At 36.4% G+C, this 26,967-nt stretch overlaps 1 protein-coding gene across 4 annotated transcripts in view; it reads right to left on the reverse strand.

Moving 5' to 3' along the window:
- grid2 (glutamate receptor, ionotropic, delta 2) overlaps positions 1-26,512 on the reverse strand; it is a 443,770-nt gene extending 417,258 nt beyond the window's left edge. For 2 of the 4 annotated variants that reach the window (XR_009422772.1, XR_009422773.1), the window contains exon 1: positions 25,760-26,510. Coding sequence is in view for 2 of the 4 variants with exons in the window: in XM_059503539.1 (XP_059359522.1) it covers positions 25,760-25,847 (88 nt within the window). In the remaining 2 variants the exon portion in view is untranslated. Of the gene's footprint in view, positions 1-25,759 lie in introns of all 4 variants that reach the window. The other 2 variants (XM_059503539.1, XM_059503541.1) reach the window with 2 other exon arrangements.
- Between the last annotated feature and the right edge of the window lie 455 nt (positions 26,513-26,967).

The raw sequence follows: 26,967 nt of genomic DNA on the forward strand, positions 1-26,967 counted from the left end.
AACTGCAAAATGAAAACATATAAAGCTTTGAAACACATAAAAAAATGGAAGAATATGAAGTGCATCTTGTTTCATTTGTCCATGTTTCAACCATAATCCTCACTAAATTAAGTAAGGCTTTGAAAGAATGTTTAGATGCTGTCCTGGAAAACAAGAAAAGAATATGATTGTTTTTGCACAAGAATATGCAATGTAATTTATGTGAAAGACCAGACTCTTACAATATTAAAAGGCAACCATTTTCATGGCTTTAATTTAGAATTCACTGCTCTCTTCTGTGATTGTTCAATCTCAACTACAGTTTGCCTCTCCGCTTGGATTATATAACGTATATCAATATGCACAGGCTCTGTATGCGTCCCTAAAAATAAAACACTGTGCACAATCACATGCCTCTTTATATCGCATCCTATAAAATACAGTACCTACATAAACATCCTGTCTGTTTCCTTCCAAAGCGTATTGCTCTATATGCGCCGACTTCTTGGGAGGAAGTCAAGAATATCCACTTTGGTTCAGCTACTCGGCTGAAATTGCTTTTTATGATGGTGTGGCAGGCAGTGAATCTTTTTTATATGTTTTCTATAAGATATGTAACTGAAGTCAGAGGACAGTAGGATGGCGCTACTGTGTCTTAAAGGAAGTGTGGGGGAAGTCCTCAGCCACGGAACAGCAATTTCACACCTGTCATTTACAACATGGCCACTCTAGAAAACCATAAGACCCCGGGAGAAACTCTTCAAAGGAACTTCCTGTTCCTCCACTGCTCTACTCACAGGTAGACTTGACACGTGGCACTTTAATTTCACCCTCCAGGTGATTTTCAATCAGCGTTGCGATGCGAAATGCGATGAGCAGATCTTCATAACATCAAGTCTAGGAAACAAACATGCAAAGACCTTTGGAATTACATTTCACATCATGACACATCTCCATTTCCTAGTTTTCAACATGAATATTCTAATTAACCCTGAAAACACATTAAACTTATGATCACTTGACCTTCAGCGGCTCTCCAAGAAAAACATGATTCATTCAGCAACAGTCGGGATCCAAATCAAACCGAATACGATGACCAGTCATGCCGGCAAGCAAACCGTAGTTCCAATTAAAGAACTACGCTCTACAAATTAACATTCCACTGTGACAAACCAATAAGCGACTGTTGTAAAGTCAACCGTTTATGATATTGGATTTACTGCAGTGCCACAGATAACTGCCATTTTACAACTGAAGTAAATAAAGAACTAAATGCAAAAATCTACAAGCATAAATGTCATTAACTACAGTCCTGGGCATCCGACAATAAAATCCCTAATTATACATCAACACTGTGATGATATTTCGGTCATGAAAACAAATAAAGGATAATAGCTGCAACAAAACTAGTTGAGAAAATGTCTTATGAAACGCATTCTAATGCATCTGTGCGTCCACCTGAATAGTTCGCAATAGGATGGCATTTAAGGAGTTGTGATTTTCATTAATATCAAGGTCATGCTCCAAAGCAATTCCTTCACAAAAGACCTTCCGAGGTGCTCAAGGACACTATAAACAGCATATTTTCAGACAAAACTACATTTGCATCACAAAAGGACAGGATCTGAGCGCCGTCCTCCTTATGATAAGTGAAAGAAAACACAGAGAGATCATTGGGGCTCGCAGTCGATGCACTGCCTCCTACACACCAACACTCAATCTACATCAGCATTGCTCAACAACGTCATTGCGTTCCTCTGACCAGAATAGAATTCCACCAATACAATTCCACCAAGCTTTCGGCACCTACCCAGGGTGGGAAGGAAAAGCAGAGAGATAGAAAAATGTGGGAGGGATGAATAAACACAGGTGTATGCAGACATGATACATATCATTCATAAGACCGGCTCAGACTTTGTTATTTTTATCCACAATTTGGTCGTCTGAGACAAATTTTGAAAATCCTATAATATTTCTATAATCCTAGGCTAAAATCTGTAGTCACTGGTTTGACATTTTCACCGACAGTGAATTAATGGCCGTTGCGATCAAATTTTACCTCCGATGAAAGTGTCAGTGTCAGAGGATTTCGCACACAGTCCTGCAGTGTGACTTCTCCTTTCGACGAATGTCAAACTGTCTTCGTTTTTCAAGACAAGCCATGATCAGAATTAATGCTAGAGGTTTCATCTAACAGCATAAACCTGGCGCTCTTGTCCTCCGCTCACGGGATTCATATTATATATATCGCCTTTGCTATGATAAATACCAGTTGCCCTGCTGTTTTAAAGTGGGTGTGTAGTGCTGCTTGCACTATACTTCTTAAATACACCGGTATTGCCACCATTCCTATACTTTTAATGATAGCCAACATTACATCTCATGCAATGGAGCTCGTGGACACTTAACGTGTATAGGTTGGTAATGTAGAACTCCAGACAAGTTTTCTTTCACACACCCGTGTTTAATGCTTCTTGACTATCGTACAGTCTGACATGAATGACTAAGATCCCATAGTGTGACATGATCATCATGTTCATACAGTCTGACAAGTACAATCCTAAAGGACTTTAAAAAATTGCACAGTGTGAGCCGCACAAGTTTAATCTTCACATAATGCAAATCCATTACATATGAATACAAAGTATATAGAAAGGTGCCAATTGTCAAGCATTTGGCATCTCACGCTCTCACTCTGCCCATGTATATCTCACGCCAAATTGTCATCCCTGCTTGTAACATGAAATAGTATCAGTTTTCAAATTTTGTAAAGTTTAATACAAAATTTAATACAAAATTTAAAAATAGAGTTTTGGCGCATTTAAATATAAACATAAATCGTTAAATGTAGTGCTTCAGTTAAAGCCAGAGGCATTTAGGCCACATGGTTACATGGTTCATGGACCTCTCCCAGCAAACCAGTGTTGACAAACCTTTTGAAAGGGTTTAAGTACAATATGAGACAGCTTCACTATACAGGTATTTTTAGCAATTTTTGGTAGACATTAAAGCATATGGGGCAGTCATGGCCTTAAGGATAGAGAGTCAGACTTGTAACCCGAAGGTTGTGAGTTCGAGTCTCAGATAAATACTGTTTGTGCAATAATTATGGTCCATTAATAACTTTAAATATTTTTTTTCTAGTATTTCTATTACTTATATCACAATTAGTGTAGTATTTGAGGTTAAAATAGAGAAAGGATTTTAAACTCCAATGCAAAGAGATAAATTAGAGTCATTTTGTGGTAAAAAAAAAATAAAAATACACAAAACCTTTGTAATGCCATGTTTAACCCACTATAGATACCTGCATGGCTCTCTAGAATATTGCAGGTTACACCTGCATACTTATTTTCAAGTTTTCATTTGAAGAAATATTAAGCACTAGATTTTTAAATGTGAAATTGTAAGTTAACTTACATAATTTGTTATGATATAAGTATGCATAGTGAATGCAAGCAAATACTGAATTTAACCACAAGTTTAAAATGGTGCTTAAAAGGCATTCAACAAAATAAAATAAAAAAATAATAATAATCTCACTCCAAGCTGATTTTAAAAGTTGGCAACCCTGTATATAGTTTCAAATCCAAACTATGCTATTCCTCACAAAGCAGTTGAGCTTCTCTGGATCAATAGAGTAATCTGCTCCCCTTTTGTTCCTACGCCAAGACTTTAATCAAATGAAGCAGAGCTAGACTGGCACAGCGCTGGTGTAAATCTGCGGTCCTCGTGTAGCTTTGCTGTAGGGCAGCAGCAAGCGACAAAGAGTATGCTAGAGGTCACGTCTCGCTGGCATCTCAGGTGAATCAAAGTACACGAGGCCGAGAGAGCCAGACCCGAGCTTCATGCAGGTGCATGTGGCCGAGGTGAGCCCTCTGGGTGACAGCTGCAAGATAATCACCAGAGTTTTTTTCTTTCTGAATCAGCTCGACGCACATACACACACATCCTAGGTAGGAAATTTCTTCTGATGATGTTGCAGTGGTCCTTGCCAAAGCTTGTATGTTTCCATTTACAATCAGTCTGTAAAGTATAAAATTTGTTTTCTGCATGTCTTTGGTTTTGATATGTGACAAGTTGTGAAAAAATTAAAATAAAATAATAATAAAAAAATAAAATAATAAATAAATAGATAAAATAAGTTTAATAAGAAAAAATAAGTTTGGAGTCATTAAGACTTTTTTCTTTTCTTTTTTCTTTTTCTTGTTAGCATGGTTTCATTAAATTTATGAGTGACAGAAAATGCATTTATGATGTTACAAAAGTTTTCAATTTCAAATAAATGCTGTTATTCTAAACTTTCTATTTAGCAAATAATCCTGTAAAAATGTATCGCAGTTTCCACAAAAACATTATGCAGCACAGTTCTCTTCAAAAAAAAAATTTTTGAGTTTAAAATCAATGTAAAATCAACATATAAGCAATTCTGAAAGATCATTTGGTACTGAAGACTCACTGGAGTAATAGCTGGTAAAATTCAACAAACATACAAAAAAAAAAACTTGCCCATCAAAAGCACTTTCTCTTTTTTTACAAACAACATCAGTCATTCAACCCTTAATTCCCACGCCTGATACATCATTCAGATGAGAAGAAATTGTCTTTGAGTGTAAACAAATAAACATTGATTGCAAAGACGAGAATTTCAAGTCAGTTACTTGTAACATGATGTCACTTATCTGTCACTGAGAATGTTATGCTTTCATCTGCAACGCATTTAATTAAATTTTTCCTTATTTTCAGCAAATGCGAGATAAACATCTGGAAAAATAATTAGAAACAACTACGCATTTTACTTTGTCTTGACAGCAAAGAGACCGGTTTTCACAAACTCCCAAACTCACTTCTAACTTTCATTAACTTCATATCATATATTAACTTCATAGGTTTTGTCAGGTTGCATCAGTTTCACACACCCACTTATTAGATGTCATAAAGTTGTATATTCCGTTACGCTAATTTTATTGGTAAGAATATCTGCACTACAGATTGGAAAAAAAGTATGTAAAATGCAAGTTTCCATGGCAAGACTCTGTTCTGTCACATTCTATGATGAATAATTAACTCACCCTAAAATTATATAAATAACAGGCAAATATGTTTTATTGCGTTAAATCCCTTGATGAAATATGAACATGTTAACAGCTAAAAATATCAATTGGATTTAGCCCTAATTTGAGTTGATGTCTCTGTGCTAATACTGTAAATATAACATCAATATCATTACCGACAACATGTACAGGTACTGTCCCATAATTAAAATCATCAGTTGTTTCATGCATGGCAAAGACTTTTAAGAATATTACAATTATTATGTATTAAAGCCTGTAAATAAATATATTGTTGTTTCCATAGACATATAAATGCATTCGGTTCCTTATAACACTCAACATATTCGACAGTCACTACAAAGAACAAGACCTCAGCCCATCATCCTGTCATGGACCCTAAAGCAGTCAGAATTCAATGCACAGAAACTAAATCACAGTGAATACTGACTCGACACATGCACTCTACTGTAGATCCAGATCTCTCTGGTGGTTTCTCATGGCAATCTCATCAGATGACATCTCATTAATCTGTGCTCTGCTTACTGTAGATCGTCACCTCAGTAGGGAAAAAAGATAAACAAACAAGTCCCAGATTACACGTCGTGCGAGGCCGGGCTCAGCCATTAGTGCTCGTCATCCCTCAGATACCACGGGCGATGTCATAATTAAATCAGTCTGTTTGCTTTTTCTCGGTACTCCATCAGACTGTATTGTTTTCATATTTTTTTGAGATGTGTCTCAGAACCGAAGCCTGCTAAAGCTGCCCATTTGGCATTTCTGAAATTGATTTGGGGGAGAAAAAAAAACAAGCTAGTTCCAGCTCTCTCCATTTATCAAACCCTGTCTCCGTCTTCCTGATTAACTTTATTCTTTTAAGGAAGAAAGAAGCATTTCTTCATACTCGGGTAGTAGGAGCCCGTCAAGACTGAAATCCTAGAATCGACTCAAATTATCTAAACATTACAACTATGATTTATACAGTTATTGATGCAGAGACAGAATTTTTTCTAAGTTGAGCTATTCATCTCACCCTCATATATATATATATATATATATATATATATATATATATATATAGCATGTTGTTGTGCGTTCTTAGAGAGGTAATGACGCCTGAGATTGTTTTCCTTGAGAACTGCAGTTTTGTACTTGTAGATCAGGTAAGTAATCTCATTAAGGGACAGGAAACATCACAAACTATATAAAGAATAAAAATACTTCGTAATCAACACACACACCGCATTTGTAAACAAAATTATTTTGCTGCAGTCAGATTGGAAGAATAAAGTGAGTAGCTGTTTAGTCTTATAGTTTTCATCAAATGAGCTCTTCCAGTGCAGACAGTTTCGTTTATTATAATGGAATTGATCTATATATATATATATATATATATATATATATATATAAGTTTTCTTTATTTTTATGACTATGAAAATTGTAGATTCACACTGAAGACATCAAAACTATGAATTAACACATGTGGAATTTTATATGGAATTATACACATAACAAAAAAGTTTGAAACAGCTGAAAATGTGTCATATTCTAGGTTCTTCAAAGTAGCCACCTTTTGCTTTGATTACTGCTTTGCACACTCTTGGCATTCTCTTGATGAGCTTCAAGAGGTAGTCACCTGAAATGGTCTTCCAACGGTCTTGAAGGAGTTCCCCGAGAGATGCTTAGCACTTGTTGGCCCTTTTTCCTTCAGTCTGCAGTCCAGCTCACCCAACTTTATTCGTCTTTATTATCTTTATTGGTTTAATTTTTGATCTAGAGATTTAAACTATAGTCACTATATAGCCTACAGTGATTAACAAATGTATTAAAGGGTTAGTTCACCCAATAATCAAAATTATGTCATTAATAACTCTCATTTCGTTCCAAACCAGTGAGACCTCCGTTTATCTTCGGAACACAGTTTAAGATATTTTAGATTTAGTCCGAGAGCTCTCAGGTTAGACTGATTGGTTAGACCTTCAATATGTGTAAGCTTTGTAGTAACAGTAGTAAGCTATTTTTAATGCTATAATATATAATTACTGCTGTTATCTGTAAAAGAAGGGCAGAAAAAATTGTCAAGTGCTTTATAGTGTTTTTTTATTCAGAGACCCAATTAGTCAAAAAGTACATAAACCGTTTCAGCAAGCATGTGAGCTGTTATCAGAGGCAAAGGAGGCCTTTTTTGTTATTATGTGAATCAATACTATTTAGTTGTTTCAGTGTGTTATTCGTCCAAAAGTTGCAATAACATGTTTTTTTTTTGACAGATTCCTAAAATATTTTTTGACAGGTTGTCTAATAAATTAAGCACTGCATGTTTTCATAGCATTCAACTGGCACATTTGTTTTAAGGAAATTTGGCAGAATGTGGAAAAGTGTGTTTTTGTCAGTAAAATTAAATAAAGAAAATAGGAAATAAATAAATATAAAAAAAATGATTTAATGATTATAGCATTTATTTAAATACTTCTAACAGTCTAAGCTGATACCCTTGTATAGACAAAGTTTCGAGAGCGAGTTCGAGTCCCATTTTGGGGACCTTTCCTGATCCATAAATATTTAAATATCTTCTAATTAAAACAGTAAAGGTTCCTATGCAATTAAAAAATATGAAAATCGATTTAAAGGTACAATTTGTAAGATATTTGCAGTAAAATATCCAAAAACCACTAGGCTAGTGTTATATATTTTGTCCCGCTGATTACTAACAATATCTCTAATGTTTTCAACTACTTGTAAATTATGAGAAAATTCCCATTCTAAACAGTGACACGGGGCAGTGCAGTCGCCTGTCAATGACGTTAGTTACCCTTTTTTACCGCCTTTACTGATGCAGAAACCACATGAGAACAGTGTCATGGACAAATGCGGAAGTAGTGTCTAGTGTCCAGCAAACCACTAGCTTGCTTCAAGCAGTTCCTTATTTACTACTTCTTGCACGTTTTATGGTGGATTGTGTTACTTATTTATGGAACATAATTACAGTTTACCGTCTGCCGCTGGTTCTGTCAACAAGGACAGCTCGCGTAAACCTGTGTTTTACTCGACAGGTGAGTTGTTTTGATTCGTATCTTTACAGAAAACGCATGCTATTATAATGACCAACAAGATTAATATTATGGGGTATATACGCCAAACGCGGGGCATCGCGTCTCTAGACCCGCGCGAGGACGCCTCTGATCCATAGTCTGATCGCGTCTTTGCATTGACTCTGTATGTAATCTACTCGTGCAAATCGTTGAACTCGCGTTTGATAATTATGACATCAAGCACAACATTTATAAAAACTTTACCTCATCTGTTAAATCCATGATTTATATTTCCGTCTGATTGATGGCCGTCAGCGGTTGGGTAAAAGACAACAAATTCCATCATCCCACGCTCCTTCTTAGCGTCATTAAACCACGCGATTGTTATTGTTTTGGTAGTGCGCCCTCTAGTGGCAGGTCCTACAACCTGTACTGTACCTTTAAGTAATTTCCAGGAAATGCATGGAAAAAGGCAAGTGCAACACTGATATTTCATTTGCGCTTATTTCATTTATAATTTATAAAATGATCAAATTTACACTCATTTACTTTACACACTTGCTACTGCATTGTAATATTAGAGGTTTATGTAAATCAACATGATTTCCTTTGGCTCACAGGTTCCTGCGCAGTTTAAAAAAGAAGGCTAGCTATTTCCCTTAAGTGATTTTCAGGTCTAGAAAAGTATGGAAAAAATTAGAACAGAGTATGGAAAAATATCTTCAAATAGCTTCGACTATTTGTCCTATTTAGTGTTCTAAAGTATAAAATTAATTTCAAAAAATAAATTGATCATACAAATAAAGAGCTTTCATGACAAATGTTTAGTTATCGTCTGAACATGACTGAATTAATTCAAGGTCCACGTTTTCATTACGCATGAATGTTTAAGCATGAATCTTTTTTATATATATATATAATATTATAGTTTCTCGAAATTTACATGGCTTCCCAAGCCTTTCAAAATCAGAGCAATTACAGACATATTTGCGCCTGCTGTTCGGAGAACGGGATGTTTTTTTTTTTTTATCTTCATTGCAAAACACAAATGAAAGTAATTTATTGTTACTTGTTATAATACCAGCACTAAGCTCAGGTGATTTGCCAAAAGCTTCAGGGTGTTTCCTTTATGACAGTGGTCTACACAAATTTTTTTTTCATGAGAGCTGCATTGATAGGACAAAGTCAATCTGATACACATACTTTTACAGCCACTTTTACAGCAAAGTATCAAAAGTTACATCCAGTCATAAATAGCATGTCTGCTTATCAATCTGTCAGCCGTGAACATACTATGTTATTCAGTGCAATGCAATGTAGTACAAAGGGGGGGGGGGCATTCTTTATCATTTAACAGTCAAATATGTAACTGAGACCAGATGATTTCCTTTAATGACAAAAAAGCAGGATTACCTTAATGCTGAGAAGACCTCAAGTTATTTGTTCACGTTATTTTTTTCTACATTAGCCCATCATGTATCTAACCATCCATGAGCACACTCGGCATTAAGAGCTGGAAAGACTGTCAAAACTAGCAACTCTGCAGTTAGTCAGTGTCATGGATGTAAGAGCAGAGCAAGTTTAAATATCTTTAGTCTTTATTTCCATCCTGTTATGCCCCTGTATTAGGTAATTTTTTAATATAAATTATTTGTAATAGCATCTACACCTGATGAGGCACTTGTTGTGCCACACTGTGCTGCGATAAAAGTCTCTTAAAAATCTACACTGGATGAAATAAAGCGACCATTGCAAATCATTAGAATATTGTCAGTACAGTTTGTCATATATAGAACGAGGCATCAGTTTACGTGTTGCATGCATCCAGTGTAGAGTGATTTACTGATTAAAATGGTCTCTATTGTCTTTTGTCACATCGTGTCACGTCACTCGCGTCCGGTATAGACAGTGTGAGTTTTTTAATGGGTTATGTTGTAGCCCTGCTTGTTTTGAATGTTTTTTTAAAATATCTGTATTGAATGCATGATCTTATCATCATTTTATTTACTGCCATGCGAGCCACAAAGTAAAAGGTTGGCGAGCCGCAGGTGGCTTCCGAGCCGTGCAATGAGTAACACTGCTTTATGAGAACATAGCACCTGAGATAATGAAGACTTGTTACAACCACAAAGGTTAATGACTATTCAACCAGCCACTCAATCATCTTTGAAGGTAACTGAAAAAAGATGGTCTACAACTGGGCCATATTTACTTGGTCAACAAGCACAATTTCAAAGCTGGAATAAGAAAGATGAACAGTGCAGCCAGGCATATACCTGCATACAGAGAGCACATGCACAATCATTTTTACTGCTGCTCCATTATAAAAATGCAACACATATTGTGCACTCTCTCTCATTTTATTGCTCATACAAACCAACACACACCTTGTATGAAAATCAAACAGTGTACCTGTAAGCTCAGCATTAACACCGAAATGCACAGCAGCACGTCACAGCGAGAAAGATGACAACCCACTGGGTCTCTCTCGTGACACATTTCCTTTAGAAATCAGTAAATCTGACAACATCAAAATCACTGCGTGACAATCTTTTTAATTGAATTTTGATTGCTGTGAGGAGAGCAGGAGCCGAGCACTATATAGGCTGGTAAAGCAAATTATTTTGAAGGTACTTTACAACTGCATCTTTCCGAGCTACAAGCTACTCACAACTTAAAATATCAGTTACAGTTAAGCTACTGCTTTGGAATAATCGCCAGTTATGCTACTAATAAAAATTTACTACAGTAACTACACTCAAACAACTTTTTTAAAACCAATCTTTAAAATATATGTCAGTCTGCAAATAGTTTGCAACATAAGGTAACTGGAAAAAAACGTGCCTATTTACATTTTTTGTAAAACTATTTTTGCATGGTTATGTGTGTTATGACCTTAAACCATTTTTTCCACAGAGTGTGATCTTTAAACACATACATTTTGATTTTTACATCACATAACCATCTCCATATATATGGCTTTTCTCATGTGGTAAACTTTCTTGGTAGCTCACCTGATACAGCACTACACTTGCAATGCTGAGCACTTAAGAAACACGATTATATTAAAGGGGTCATATGATGTAATTTATATTTTTACTTTCTCTTTGGAGTGTTACAAGCTGATTGTGCAAAGATAAGATGTGTACTGCAACACATAAGAGCTTCATCACTGTGTCTGTCACGCAACGCTGTTCCCCTTTCAGGCTTGAACTGATGGTAAAACTAAGGACATTATTAACTGTCTTTGCATTTATTTTGAAAGATGAAGCTCCCGATTATGGAAAGGGGTGTTACATTTCCGACGAGTGCTTGCGGTGTTCGGCCAAGCCTCTTTGAGAGAGGTGGGGCATAGAGGACCTGATGTACAGTATTTTTAAAATAATGTGGTTTTTTTTACATTAAAGCATGTCAACATATTCTCTTATACCAAATACACAAAATAATGATCTTAAAAAAAATAAAAGCATCATATGACCCCTTTAAAGACTTGTAAAAGCAAGCAGAAGTGGCATAGTTGCTTTAGAATTATAACTTTTTTTTGTATCTCTTGTTTGCTTTTGTTAACACTATCGATTAGGCTTAGGAGAGAGTTAAAAGGGTAGTTCACTCAAAAATTAATATTCTGTAATTAATTACTCCAAAAGACACTCCAAACCCATAAGACCTTTGTTCATCTTGGGAACACAAATTAAGATATTTCTGAGGAAATCTGAGAGCTTTCTGACCCTCCATAGACAGCAATGTAACTACTACATTCAATGCCCAGAAAGGTATAAGGACATTGTTAAAATAGTCCATGTGACATCAGTGGTTCAATCTTAATGCTCTGAAGCAAGAGGAATACTTTTTGTGCACAAAAATGACAAATTTATTCAATAATATTTCCTCTTCAGTGTCAGAATTTGATTCAAGTTCATGACATTACTATGACACATACAGTATGTGTGCATTCCTCTCTTTGCAAACAAGCCGCAGCGCATGCGCAGTGCTCTGACAGAACTTTAATTTTTGGGTGAACTATCCCTTTAAGTATAGGTGGTACGTAAAAAAATTCTACAGAGAATTTAACTGTTAACATCACTCACCGGACACTTCAGTTAGGCAATATATACAACTATACAAATATAAAATTTTAAGTTTATCTGTTTCAGTAAAAACATTTAAGCTCCTTTAGAAAAGGTATATATATATATATATATAAATTTTTTATTTTTTTTTCCTCTCTCTCTCACGCCACTGAAAATGTTTTAAGATAGTAATGCTGCTACTTTTTATTCTTTACACGCCAACACTGTAGCTTATTTTGATTTGCTAATAAGTAGCTCTACTGCAAGTGTCTTGATAATATTTTAGCTACAGTATTCATTTAGCAGAATTTGGATAGCGCAGAACTTGAACGACTCAATCTTTTGATCTTAGAACTACTAAAAAATTCCAAGTTTCCATTTCCACTACTAAGGGATTATGAGGCATTAACCATGCAACTGCTACAGTCTTGACAAAGCTAGCTTCTAATCTTATTAGCATCTTGTCCTTTTACTCTCAACGCAACATAAACTAGTTGATGTTTTTCAAAGATGGATATAAATACAGTTAAGATCTATCAAAATGTTTGAACTATTAAACTACAGTGTCCACAGATCTAAACTTGTCGGTTAGACGAACAGATGCGTTGAAATGTCATTAGATATTAAATTAAAGCCAGATTAGGTCAAATTCTACTCTCACACTTCTAGAAAGATCCTCACATTAAAGTCATTTTGGAGGTATGAATATTTCATTTGCTCAGACAGTGTTGAAATGAAATATTGAAGAACACTGGAATCCCATGGTGTGATTTAGAAAGCTATGTAAAGTAGTTTCTTGCTGAGCTTTTTCCAGGATTGAATTATCAGTGGAAAGATGGGTGGCCAGAGAGCATGGCAAAGTGGTGGAGAACTTCTATGAAGCAGTCGGAGAATAAAAAGTGTATTTCGAGGCTTTGCATCAGCCAAATGGGTTTCCCTGCTTAAAGTCTCAAACAAAAACTCTGCATTCAGCAATCAATGCAAATGAACTTATATTTAAATTCCGATTAGTTAGTGACTCAAGGAGGCATCGTTGGAAGAGGTGAGACTGCAAACTTTGACTACCCAATAAAGGCGAAGCAGACGGTGCATTTTGCTATGAGGAAGCAGTTTTGTTTGATTCCTCTATAGCAATTTTAAGGCCTGTGATCAGACTCTCTCAAGGGACTTCAGACCACATCAGTGTCCTCCCAGCTGGACAGAAAAACACAACTACCACAATTTGAACTGACCAGAGGAAACAAGGGACAAACTGACCGACGAAAATGCCAACGCTTTGGAAAGGGCAACAACCGCTAACAGCGACAGTCTCCAATCTGTTGTTATTGTCCCCTTGCGATTCCATATGGAAATTACATTACGCCCACATCCCCCTGCAGGCCATCGATGTGCAACAGTTGTTCGAGCCAATATTTAAGATTTATTTTTTCAAAATGTATATTACTGTTGATAGGAAACAAGGAGATTGATATAATCTGGAGAACGCTATCTGTTAGTATCCCCTTTTATTCACAGTGACACTTTCTTGAATGGTGCAAGACCTCTCAGAAAGATGCATTCAGAAAAATTTGTCATCTTTAATCATGGGACAGAACAGAAATAGCAATCACCTGAGCCACAAATGCCATGTGAATAATTAATATAGAGCTGCAGGAAAATGATTACAGTCCCAAAACCTTCATTAATGACTATCTGTGATGTAAAAACATCTATATAACCACTTTGCCTAAATAAAACAAAACATTTACTACACTATAATGAAATATTAATGATATATATATGTAAGTTATTTCTATCAGAATACTCTGTTGCCTTTGAATGACTGTAAATGGAGAAAGATTTTTCGAAACAGATGGTATAGTTACAGAAGCGGGAGCTAATGAGTCCATGCTAACCAGCGAAACCTTGACCCCCAGGTATAAACAGCATGAGTCCTAGCAAGAGAATAGCTTTGAAAATATTTAATGAACCGCTTTTACATAATCATTTGTATGCGTATCCATAATATGTGATGTAGTGATGGAGATTCATGAAAGAATGCTATAATCTCAAATGAAGCCCAAAAACCATATACGCTGTACAATGATAACACAAAACATTCCATCGCTTGCCTCTGGCCGCTATAATTGTAACATACAGTTCTAATAATATTCCCAGTGTACTCTCAAAGCTCGTTATGATAAACACACTGGATTTTGTCTAAATGCTTATTTCTTTAAGCATGAGCGCCTATGCCGAGCTTCATGTGAACAGCGATATCCGATAACAAGAAAAGCAATTTCCCTGTTAGATGACATGAATGTGAGCAGAATGGGGAAACTCTCTAAATGAGAGTGGAGTATAAGGTGGCTCAACATGGTGGCAAATTTCACAGCGGACTGGCTGTGTGACAGACTGACAGGGCACTGCAAGCAGATCAAACAATGCACAAAACACAGCTAATTTAGCTCCAAGAGACACACAATGCATCACTCTGCCCATTTTAGGCCACTCTGTCCGAACACTTCCTCTTCAATTAGATTGGTCCACCCAGCTCTCAAATTGCCCTTAATAGCACCGGTTTTGTGGCGCAAGCCAATTATCAGCCTATAAAACGATGGGGAAAAAACGGTTTATAGACCTGAACTCTGTAGGGACGTTGTATTTTTCCTTTTTACCAGCACCGTTACTTGGAGACATTTTTAGCATGAGTGAAAAAGTGTGATGTTGTGAAATGTCTGAAAAGCTAAAATATTCAATATGGACACAAATGAATGTTTCAAATGTATTTAGGTCATTACGCTTCATTGCCCATATGGCATTGCCGATGCCACGTCATCCAAGTGCTTCACAAGAAATGAGTCGCATGTCTGAATGACATAAACACATCAGCGCTTAGCCACAACACAACTGTTTGTCGGTTGCCAGCCAGGTGTACAACATCTAAGGACACTACATTTTCACATAGATCAAATATCACAGGACTTAAAGTAGCACGTAGAGATGAAGGAACATGCAATGAGTTATGAAGGAAACCAGTGGGAAATCAACTCGAGATCAAAACTAGCCAGCCAAAGCGCTGATGGCCTGACTGGGTGGTCACACGGCATTAAACAGTGCAAATGAGAGTGACGCTCAAGGCTCCAGGAGGATGAGAAGGGGATGATGGAGTAGGTCAAAGGGGCTGTCTGAAGCTGTGAAACTGGGGTGGAAGCAGAGGTTGTAGAAGAGATCTCCCAGACTACTGAGGGGGTCATTTGGAAATGGCGAAGGCTTCTGAAGTAATCAAACCAAGAGCAGCAAAGAAAGTCAGATGAGCTCAAGCACAGAGTCAAAGTGTGAGAAAGCTGCTAAAGGTAAAGATCCAGAAAAATAATTGCAGTTGTATAGTTGCTGACAGAAATACAGAGGAAGTTACAGAAGAGCAAGGGCCTGTTTAAAGATAAAGCTTAACTTTTTTCATTTTTATTAGTTCAATATGCAGAGATAACTATAACTAAGCAACCTGTAGGTTGAGTTCCCAGAAAATAATTTCTATTTATGTGGTGTTAAATATGGCTCTGTTTTTTTTTTTTTTTTTTGTGGCAAAAACAGTAAGATAATTATTCAAATAATGACGTGAGTTTGGTACACTGGCCCAAACAAAAAATATTTATTATTGTTCAAAACAGATCAGTTTGAAATATAAGCTGTTATTTTGAACTTTCTATTCAATTTTCTTTTATTTATTTATTTTCATTTTTTCTATCCATTAGAATCCTAAAAATGATAGGTTTCCAACAAAATATGAAGCAACACAATTGTTTTCATCACCAAATATCACCAAATCAGCATATTAGAATGATTTCTAAAGGATCGTGTCACACTGAAGACTGGAGTAATGAAAAATTCTGATTTATTATGAGAGGAAAAAATGTAAATTTTAAAGTATATTCAAATATTGATATAAAAATATATCAAATAAATATATATGTGTGTGTGTGTGTGTGTGTGTTTCAAATGTAATATCTTACTGATTTTACCAGATTTTTAAATAAAAACCAGCAAGATTGGCTTAAATGATGGTGTAAGTTTGGTACATTGACCCAAACAACACATTTAAATATATATTACTTTTTAATAGTTTGGAATCAGTTTTTCAAATAATCTTTCTTCGTCAACTTTTTTTTAAGGCTGCTGCAAATTCATATTTATATTCACAGAAATAAATTACATGTAAATTTGAGAATATATATTAAAATAGAAACAGTTATTTTCAATTATAATATCTTACGTTATGTTACCATATTTTAAATTAGTAATCAGTCATTTTTGAACAGTAGTGTACAGTGTGAACGCTCACATATTGTAGTATTATCACAGTAGGCTATTCTACACTGCATGACTAAGTGAGTCGGGCTGGTTATTGTTTTTGCGAGCTTAAGATGAAATGCGTTTTGTTTGTACCACCTTTTATAAGTCACCTGATTCAACATTGAAGTGTAAAGCTTCATTCTTGCCTCACACTATAATCATCAAATAAAATATGCAACCATAAGTATGGTGTTACTTTAAAATCATATGTGGAAAAATGCTTTTACTGTGCAGAAGCTGAAAAGGGGAAAAAAATGAAGCACATCTCATTTTGAATGCTTCTGCTTTCTTAAAAAACTTCTTTTGGAGCAAATCATCAAATCATTCATCACTCCTGCATCGGTAATGCAGTCATCAAAAACAGTAAATTCTGGCAAAAAGCAAAATGGAATCTGACTGGTTGTTGTCAGCTTTTGAGCACGGTTTTAAATCGTATCCCATGTTAAGCACTCACAAACAGCCGTCCCTCCAATACACCCTTTTATCCAGCAGATGATGAGGAACCCTGTTTGACACAAGCTACAGGAAGCTTAAAGTTGCCAATAAGAACATTAAAGCAGATGCGGTTTGGGACCGAGTCTGAGTCTCATGAATCATGTTACCACACGGTCGCCTCAAAGTAAACAACACCACCGACTTTTCCTCCTCTCTCCTACCCTAAAGGGAAGGGTTTATCCTCTTTTCATGGTGCATTAAATCGAAATGGAGGTTGTCCCAAGAGCAACATTACAAAGCAACAAAAATGCAGAATCTCTAGCAAGAGCCTGAGATCAGTGTTTTAGCCTTGCACTTCCCTGGCTGGGATCCGTGCCTTGAAGCTGATACAGTCTTGCCTATTGGAACAAAGCCCTATTATCCAGCAGCAGTGTCTAGAAGTAACATCCCACTAACTTCCATTTTCTCAGCATGAATGTACAGTGCTTTCACCGCCTTCGGTACTATAGAAACACACAGGACATCACTGTAGAAAACAACTACACTTTTAAACAACTCCATTCTCTGTTGTTGTTGCTCTACATCCCGATTTTCATTTCCTGTTTGCTTCGAATAAACACACCTGATTTAATACGGGAAAGACACAATCACATCCTCATAACTAAATTGCATCTCTCAGTCTTATTCGGCCCACTCTATATGCAGTTACCTCAGAGCTGCTATTGTTTCCAATCATTAAAATGGCATTAAGTGTGCGTGCTGTCATTTTGTTACCTTTATTGACCCTAAGCAGAGGTCTCAGAAATAATGAGGCAAGGGTCTACAGTGGCATAAGTAGGGAATTGACTTTGGCGAAGAACAAAGGCAGATGCCTCATTTCAGGGTCAGGAAAAATCAGAGGAATTAGTGAGACTAAACAACAATATCCACACGATTTAGAGCAGGCTTTTTCCAAAGAGGATTTAAAGATTAACTTTTTAAGATTTACAAGACTTATGCTTAGAACAGAGTAATTGAATAAGGCATTTGCATAAGTATCAACAGCACAATTCAAAACTTGTTTTAACATGTACAAATATATTTATATCTACCATGTGATAGAACACGATGGAAGCCTGATAAACTCAAAGAAATGAAATAAAGGTCACTGCAAATGTACTGTATTTCTTGCAGCTCACAGCTGAGACATTCTGTCTTGCTTAATTACATTTCAATATCTCACAGTTCTCACCATTTCTCATAATTGTGACTTTATACCTCATAATTACATCTGTAAATCTCACAATTGGGACTATATTTCTCTTAATTGTTACTACAGTACATACCTCACAATTATAAATCTCACAAATATAACCATCAGAGGTGGAAAGAGTACAAAAATATTCTACTCAAGTAAAAGTACCATTACATTAATGAAATTTTACTTAAGTACAAGTAAAAGTACCAGTCTAAAAATCAACTCAAGTAGAAGTAAAAAGTAGCTCATTTAAACTTTACTCAGAGTAAAAATTACTTTTTACATTTTAACAGTGGGAGGGGAGTCAAAATGGGACAGGCCAAGGGTGTCAAACTCAGTTCCTGGAGAGCCATAGTCCTGCACAGTTTAGATATAACCCTAATTAAACACACCTGATCCAGCTAATCTAATCATTTAGGTTTATTTGAAAACTACATGATATGTGTGCTGGAGCAGGGTTAAAACTAAACTCTGCAGGGCTACGGCCCTCCAGGAACTGAGTTTGACACCCCTGGGATAGGTCTATTAATCTCAAACTAGTTGTTTTTAATTAAAGGAATCAGTTATTTAGAATAATAAAACATTTGGGCTGTTACCAGGCAAATCAGTATCAACAAACTCATCTTTTAATGCAGAGGAAATGCAGAAGATTCATTGGAAGTGGCATTTAGATGTATTACACTGTTTAGTGCAGGACAAGAATGCATTTAACCTGCAGTTACAAATGCATGAATAATGTTTTGATATACAAGACATAAAATGTTGAATACTCATTTGAAATGATAAGAAATTAATTATTTAAAAAAATCAAAAGATACTTTAAATGTGATATTAAAATGGCCAGTATGTGTCAGCAAGTCACTGTTAATAAGTGAGTCATTGCGACTGAACCGAATCATTTAAACGGTTGATTCATTCAGGAACGAAACACTTTAATGTTGCTCAGAGACGCAAAACTGTGCTTTGGTGGCTGTGTTTGGAATTATTTTCTGTTGTAGAAATAGAGCTAAAAAAGGCAATATTGTGTCTAAAACGCAAGTCTCTTAATTAACTTGTTTACTGAACTGTTATATATATATATGTATGTATGTATATATTCATGATGATTTTTGGAGGAAAAGAGGGCCTTCTTTTGTGTGATTTTGATTTAATATATAAAATTATATAAATATGTGAATTTTCTGCCCCTATATCTTCAATTTTGTGATCATTCTAAATGCATTTTAGGATACTGAATCACACAGTTAAAGAACGCAATATAAATGCGCGCGCACATCATTAAAACAAAAAATATGATATTATCGCAGACGATATATATAACACACTCCTCACCACTGTCTTTATGGCTAATTTGTGGAAAACCTCTTGCTAACATGTCAAAGCTTCATTTTAACCACCAATGCAACGATGCAATTATTTAGCTTACCTCTACATTCTTGCGAAGGGTTGATGTCTTGTCGAGATTTTATAAGCCGCTAGTTTGGTCTTCCTAGGCAAGTACAGCTTACACTGCATAATAGAGCATACATATGGCCAGGGGTTCACTTCATTTCCTTCGAGTTCAACTTCAGAATATGACGGGGTTTCGTTTTCAGCGGTGTCTGCACCACTAACGCCTGTTTTGTCCGTCTGCATCTTTCTTGTGATTTTAGCGCCAGTTTGCCCTCCTGCCCATTATTTACTGACGTAGTTTCCAGGGAGCGATTTATTTATTTTTTTTACTCAGTAATTAATGTGTTTTAAAATGTAGCGAAGTACAATACTTTAAACAAAATATACTTAAGTAAAAGTAAAATTACAGATTTAAAAAATTACTTTAAAAAGTATTAGTACACAAAAAAAGCTACTCAATTACAGTAACGCGAGTAAATGTAATTCGTTACTTTCCACCTCTGATAACCATTTATCATAATTAAGACCATTTTGAAATAATTTGAAATTTGCCTCACAACTGAGCCTTGACACCTCAAGAATTTAAATCTCAGAATTACATTTTTATATCTCAAATAATTGTGACCATTTGTAATAATTATGACTATAGGAATTTGTATCTCACAAATGAGACTTTATACCTCACCATTAAATTTGTATATTTCCCAATTGTGACAATTCCTCATAATTGCGCCTTTATTTATAACAATTAGGAGTCGATATCTCACAGTTGAGACTTATGCCTCACATTTGCATTTTTATATCTCACATTTATGATAATTTCCTATAATTACAACTTTATTTCTCATAACTGGGAATTTATATCTCGCAGTTAAGACTTCATTCCACTCAGACAAGTTTTCATATCACATAAATATGATATGAAATTTTTTTGTTTACAGGGAGGCAAAAACAGGTTTCTAACACAGAGGAAAAGGCCAAAAACCATTCGATGCAAATGAGAAGACAGCTTTTTATAGAGGCATGAGGAGAGTGCACCATTTTAATCAGGGAGCTCGTGCGAGAAAGGGATGGTGAAAGCAATAAAATCAAATGTGTGAGAAAATAAAAATATATTCTCTGCAGTACAAATGAATAGTTTTCTACTTTAGCAAACAGCTAGCTGCGAAATGACAGTGAACAAGCACATGACAGCATTGTATTTCACACATCCAGCCTCGCTACTGCCCCCTACAGGGAACTGTCTGCAAAATAAATGCGACCCCAAAACTTGTGTGCTTTCGAAGAATATTAGAGCAGAAAGCTATTGAAGGGGACCGTGCAAGCAGGTGGGAAGAAAGAGAGAAACAGAAAGCTACAGAGAGAGCGGAAAGTCAAAGGAGGAAGCCCAAGGCTCCCTGTGCAAGAGCGAGCAATGATCAGAGAGACGAGTTCTCAAAGGGGACTCGCTCCCTTTAGAGCGGTGCTTGAAAGGTGGCTACACGGTATTACAGTAAGCTTGTTTACAGAAAGACTGATGTCTCACTTCATCTGCACCGATTTGATGAGTTTTATAAATCTTACAACAGATGAAACGTCTTTCTTAGAGTAACAGTATTTGTTAGTCAGGAGCCACCCATACTTTTGTGTTGTTTTTGTGTTCAGCTGACATTATTACAATACAAGCCTCGCATTTGCATGAGGATATTATGGACGATCAAGAAGCGGTTAGCGAGGCGAAACACTCTTTTCAAGCGCATGTATTATAATTGCAACGCTGTAACAAACCATAACGCCCGTAGCAAGGCTTGATTGACGTGTTCAGCGTAGCGCCACATTGCAATTGACTGGGAGTCTCTGTGCTAAACACACAGGAAATCACTCAACGTCTTGGTGTCATGAATTCAATGAGACAAAAGAGGAAAAACATGTCCCTCACGTTCTCAAAATTTCATGACAGCAGATAGATCCTCCCGTAACTTCAAAGTAATGTGGAAGATTGAAACAAACGAGAGCACACAAAGACAGACGCATTGAAGCAAACTTTACCTCATGTGTTCTGCTAATATAATAATAACTCCCCATCAGCCCTCATGTTCTGTTTGGGGCTTGAGAAACTTAACTCAGTGCTCTAATCGTAAAAATACACTGAAGATCAGGTTACTTTTCCTAATCTTATGAGAACTGATAAGCAAAAAACTAACTGTAAATAAAATTCATTACACATCGCAAAGATTATGTTTTTAAAAACATGAATAAACTAAGTGGCAAGTGGATATTTTTTTTAAGAATTAATACTTTTATTTAGTAAGATTAGCCTAAATTAAACTGATCAAAAGTGACAGTAAAGACTTGTATAATGCTACAAAATATTTCTATTTCAAATAAATGCTGTTTTTAGCACCAAATTAGCATATAAGAATGATTTCTGAACTTTGCTTGATTTCTGTTTTAACCATTTTTTTTATTATTATTATTTAATAAATGAAGCTACAGTGAGAAAAATAAACGTTGTCCAAAAACATTTAAAAAATAAATCAGAATTACTGAACTTGATAGAAGCACTTTTGATAGTAAATGCTATTTTTATTTATTTTGTATTTTTGACTTGCACATTACACATTACATGAGATAACAGACAAGTAGAAGTTAAAAACTATGAGAGGGAAACTGAAAAAGTGCCAATACCATTCCCAGCAATTCATCAAAAAATCCAAATGATCTTTGCAGGGTTTCAATAAACCACAGATTAGTGATTTAGAAGCATAAAAGATTAAGAGCTCCCTGATGGGTCTGGGACAAATTCCAGAGTAAGAAATGCAAATGTTGCAAGCGGCACCCCTAGGGGACAACCTTTATTTTGTTACACCTTCACTGTGCTATCAATACAATTGCTCCATTCATCAGCCGAAAGAAAAAGGAAGTAGGGCCATGTCAACTTAATTACCCATGCCCTTACATGAAATACTAAAACTTCTTGAGTCCACTGAGAATGAAATGTGCATTTTTGTTCTTGTACTTGTGTACAATATCAGGCAACTTACCAATTACAGAATTTATGCTTCTAACTACATCCGAATGTTACTCAGAATGTTGCACAACATGCCATTTAATTGAGAACATTTCCACTGAAACATAAGGATTTACTCTGATAATGCCACAGTTATAACCCCAGCCTTAAATTAATCACCTAATCATCTACAGAAGCCTTCTATATCTAGCATTTTAACTTTTGATTATCTGTTACAATACCTGAGCAGGCACAATACAGCAATCCAATTAAAACAAACACAATTCAATGCATGGCTTGCAATTACAAGAATCGCTCCTCATTACCTCTATTTTATATTGTAGGACTACAAAGAAGGACAGAGAGAGAGAGCGCGCTTAAGCATCACTATGAAGGATAGTCGGCAAACTAGCATATTTCATTATCACCATGTTCTTGGGATGGGGCAACGTCAGTTTGGTTCAGAAATAGACCAATGAAATGGCACTACCCATCTGTCCCACCTGCAATGCAACACTCAGGATTATATTCTACAATTTCCTCTGGCTTTAGAGTTTAACATGTAACTAACCATGACTGTGCAGTGAAAAGGGATAATGATTTGATTCCCTGACCAGCTTTGATATTGTTCCCCCCTCCATCTATTCTCTTCAGTTGCGCAATAAATGTCATACACGCAACCTACATAACAAAGAAGCTTCAGCCAGACCGAAAACACATACTGTCAGTGAAGAGTGTTGTGATATCCCCTAAGAGCCCCAGACATGCTCTCAATTTGTCAAATCTTCCTGAGAATGAGGGCGATCCACACCATTAAAACTGTCGCAGACAAAATCTAGTCCACACTCTGCATCTATTGTGAAACTAGATGGTGGTGAGTAGACTTCATTCGAATAAAATAATATTGCAAGATTTATATCATGAGCTCCCAACCAATTAGATGTCTGAAAATGTGCATCTGAGGAAAAGAATTAATATTACATGGCATATCTTTGAAGGCATCATTATATGGCATGAAACACAAGATGAAGAATGCAAATATCCTTCAAAAATCATTCTTAGATGTGCAAAGAGCAGGGGTCTACAACAGGGGGTCCACAGTTGGTGCCGTAGGGGGTCTGCCAATTATTGTTTGATCTCAAAATAGTTTTTTGTGAGGTAAATATATACATGATTATATTTCTTTTATAATCTAATAATAATATAATATATTTCATATTATATGTATTATACATTTATTTCACAAAAATATTAAATCAAACAATAATTTTCATATTACCCAATTTATTTAATAATATATTTATGAGGTCTATACGTAATAATGGTTCTCTCGATCTACCAAGGCGGAAAAGTTTGAAATCCGCAGCAGTACAAGTTTGGGGAGAGTATCGCAGCCACTAGGTGGCGAGATGGGAACCTTGATCAAAATTCCTCAAGGACTGGTGGCCAAAGCGAACCAAACGTCTGTACTAATGTTGTGATAATTACCTAATCATCAATCTCTATGTTGGACCCAACTTCAAAGCTCGCCTATGCCGTCTCGTGACACTTCTTGGTCGGTACTAAAGGGCGCATTTGGCGGTGCACCCGCATACTGGTTGACACCCTGGGCTTTCCACACACATAAATCACTGTGACTTTCTCAATGAGCTCCTAAAGGAGCTGCAGCATTTCGATGCAGCGCACGAGATACTTCTCTTGGTGTGCACATCATTACAAGGCTCCTCTGTAATCAAGTAAAGCGTCATCAGTCGTCTCTCCGAAAGGAAACGATGCGGTTTTCGGATTCAAATGACGTCACGTTTTCACCAAGCAATTGCAGAGAAAAGATTAGGAGGGCAGGCATTACTAATTACAGGCAAAATGGTCTATTCTCAACGCCTCTGAAATGCGGTGTATTCTGTATCTGTTTGTTGTTCCCCATAAAGGTAGAGGAACATATGAGACAATTCTGGGATAAGATAAATTATCCAGAATGTCTTGAATATCCACTTGTTTGCTAGATTAAGTAAAAATGTTTTTTTTAGCCTAATAACTTGGCTACTAGAAAAATACAGTTACACGTACCATACAGTATGTCTTTTAGTGTATGGATTACATGTCTTAACTGCAAGTATATATCATTAAACGATTAATATATCAACCTACTTAAGCTCTTATGAGTGGTTACAGGTGGTACAATGGAACAGTTTATATCAACTGTTACTAATACAAACCCAAAGAACACTAAAACAACAGCGTGACATTAACTAAATGGCAGAATGCCAAAAGAAACTAACGTGTAAATAAACACACTCCACGTATTATAAGCCAATTCAAACTTTTTACTCAACAGTTGCTACTGTAAAACGACCTACTACCTTTGTTTATATAGCCTATATTCTATAGCATATATATATATATATATATATATATATATATATATATATATATATATATTTTTTTTTTTTTTTTTTTTTTTTTTTTTTTTTTTTTTTTTTTTCTTCTTCTTCGACATACCGGTACAACATTTCATATGAAAATGGATCATTTGGGGATGTTTTATTCATGCCTGCATAACGCATGACTTATTTAAAAAAAACTCTCAGGCATGCACACGTCACCTAGCCAGACACATATGCGCTACAATATATATATTTGTTTAGTGCATCAAACCTTAATTAAATTAAACACGCGGATGCTCCCATGCCAAATTGACTCCTGCCAAATCCCCAGCACCCGGCCTCCACCTCCACACAGTGGCCCCCTCAGAGGAACCCTCTCTTTTACAGCTCTGATTTAAGACCAATCCGACAACGCGCGCAGTGCCAATCCTCGTACCCATCATTAAAGCATGCACGCGCACGTGCGCGTTCGCTCAGCCCTTTTACGAAGTGTATTACCAACACCTTGATCTCTGCAAATCCAAGTTTGTGTTTTTTTAAACGATGTCATAACGTGGCGCGCATACAGTGCGGTTGCGAGGAACCGCTTCCAGTCAAACCACCTGTTCTCACCCACCATATAGACTAGATGATGGACGCATTGATGAGGACAGATGGAGATCTTACTCTCTCTAACCCGATATTATAGTCGCAACCTTATTTAAAGGCACCCGCTTCAACACGAAACTCGATACATGTGCGTTAACTGGACCGCAACATCTTAACGAACTGCACGACAATGCACAGATCTCCTCAACGTGGAAACGAGTGTACTGAGAAATCACAGTCACTGGTGGTGCATCCGAGATCTGAACTTACCAATGTGAATAATTGAATCGGGAAGCACAGGCTCCCACTCCAGACTCCAAAATGTGAACAGAAACAATACTGCCGGAAAAACTTTCATCTCTCCCTTTGTTAAAATCTATCCTCGTTAGGTTCAGAAAGATGCAGAAGCGACGGTAGTTTTAAATCCTGTGCAGAGAGGCTGCTTGTCCTCCTTCCAAACTGTCAGCGGATGTTTTTTTTTTTTTGTTGGCGATGCGCTACTGTTGAAGGCGAAATCTTCAGTAACCCGTTTGGAGAGCGCCCGTCAAAACATCCTGATTCTCAAGATCTCCCAAGCAAATCCGAATCAATATCAGACAAAGTTCAAATGCGCCTCAGTCACTGTTGGGTTTTCTATTCTCCCGTCTAGGCGAATAAATCAGTGTACCGTGCTCTAAACACGACGCATCTCAGAGCATCACCCACCGCACGACTGAACAGAACTTCCTTTGCGCTGATGCAGAAAAGCGCCACACTCACAGCCACGAATACAGCTGAAGAAGATTTTTTGCACTGAGCCCTTATTCCGATGCAGTACTGCGGAGACTTTTCTGCGACAGAGACCGAGCGGCTCTACATGCGGATTCTCGAGGTGTGATGAGTGGGAGGAGGCCCCCAGGATAGATGCGACTACAGGAGCAGCAGCATCAGTACCCGGCGCTGTCCAGAACTGAATTAACAGAGGAAAGAGAGAGAGAGAGAGAGAGAGAGAGAGAGTGAGCGAGCGAGCTAGAGAGAGATCCACAGTGGGGTGGGCGGAGGTAGTTTATGATAATGGAGAGGACTTATCTATGAGACTGTGGCTCCTCCCTTATCCAGCAACTGCAAATAATTTAGTCTGCAACTACCGGTTTTCTATTAAGAAAGAAAGAATAAAACCGTTTTTGGTTGTACCTTACTGATATCCGTATTTTTTATTTACATTTTTTTATTAATAATAACAGTTTTGATTAGATTTCTAGACCTCAATTTCATCTCAGTCCTCTTAAAAATCTGCAATCAATCTGTAAGCCCCTTAAAAATCTATGATTATGTAACTGGACACCAGACCAGAAAAAAAATTAAAAAAAATAAGAAGTTAAATACAGGGAGATTTAGTATATTTAATAGATTCAGTTATGGCATTTTTATTTTATTTTATTATTATTATTATTATTATTATTGTACAAGCTGTATTAAATTTGTTTTAAATATTAGAA

The sequence above is a fragment of the Carassius carassius genome, chromosome 21 (assembly GCF_963082965.1).
Source record: "Carassius carassius chromosome 21, fCarCar2.1, whole genome shotgun sequence".
Lineage (NCBI taxonomy): Eukaryota > Metazoa > Chordata > Actinopteri > Cypriniformes > Cyprinidae > Carassius > Carassius carassius.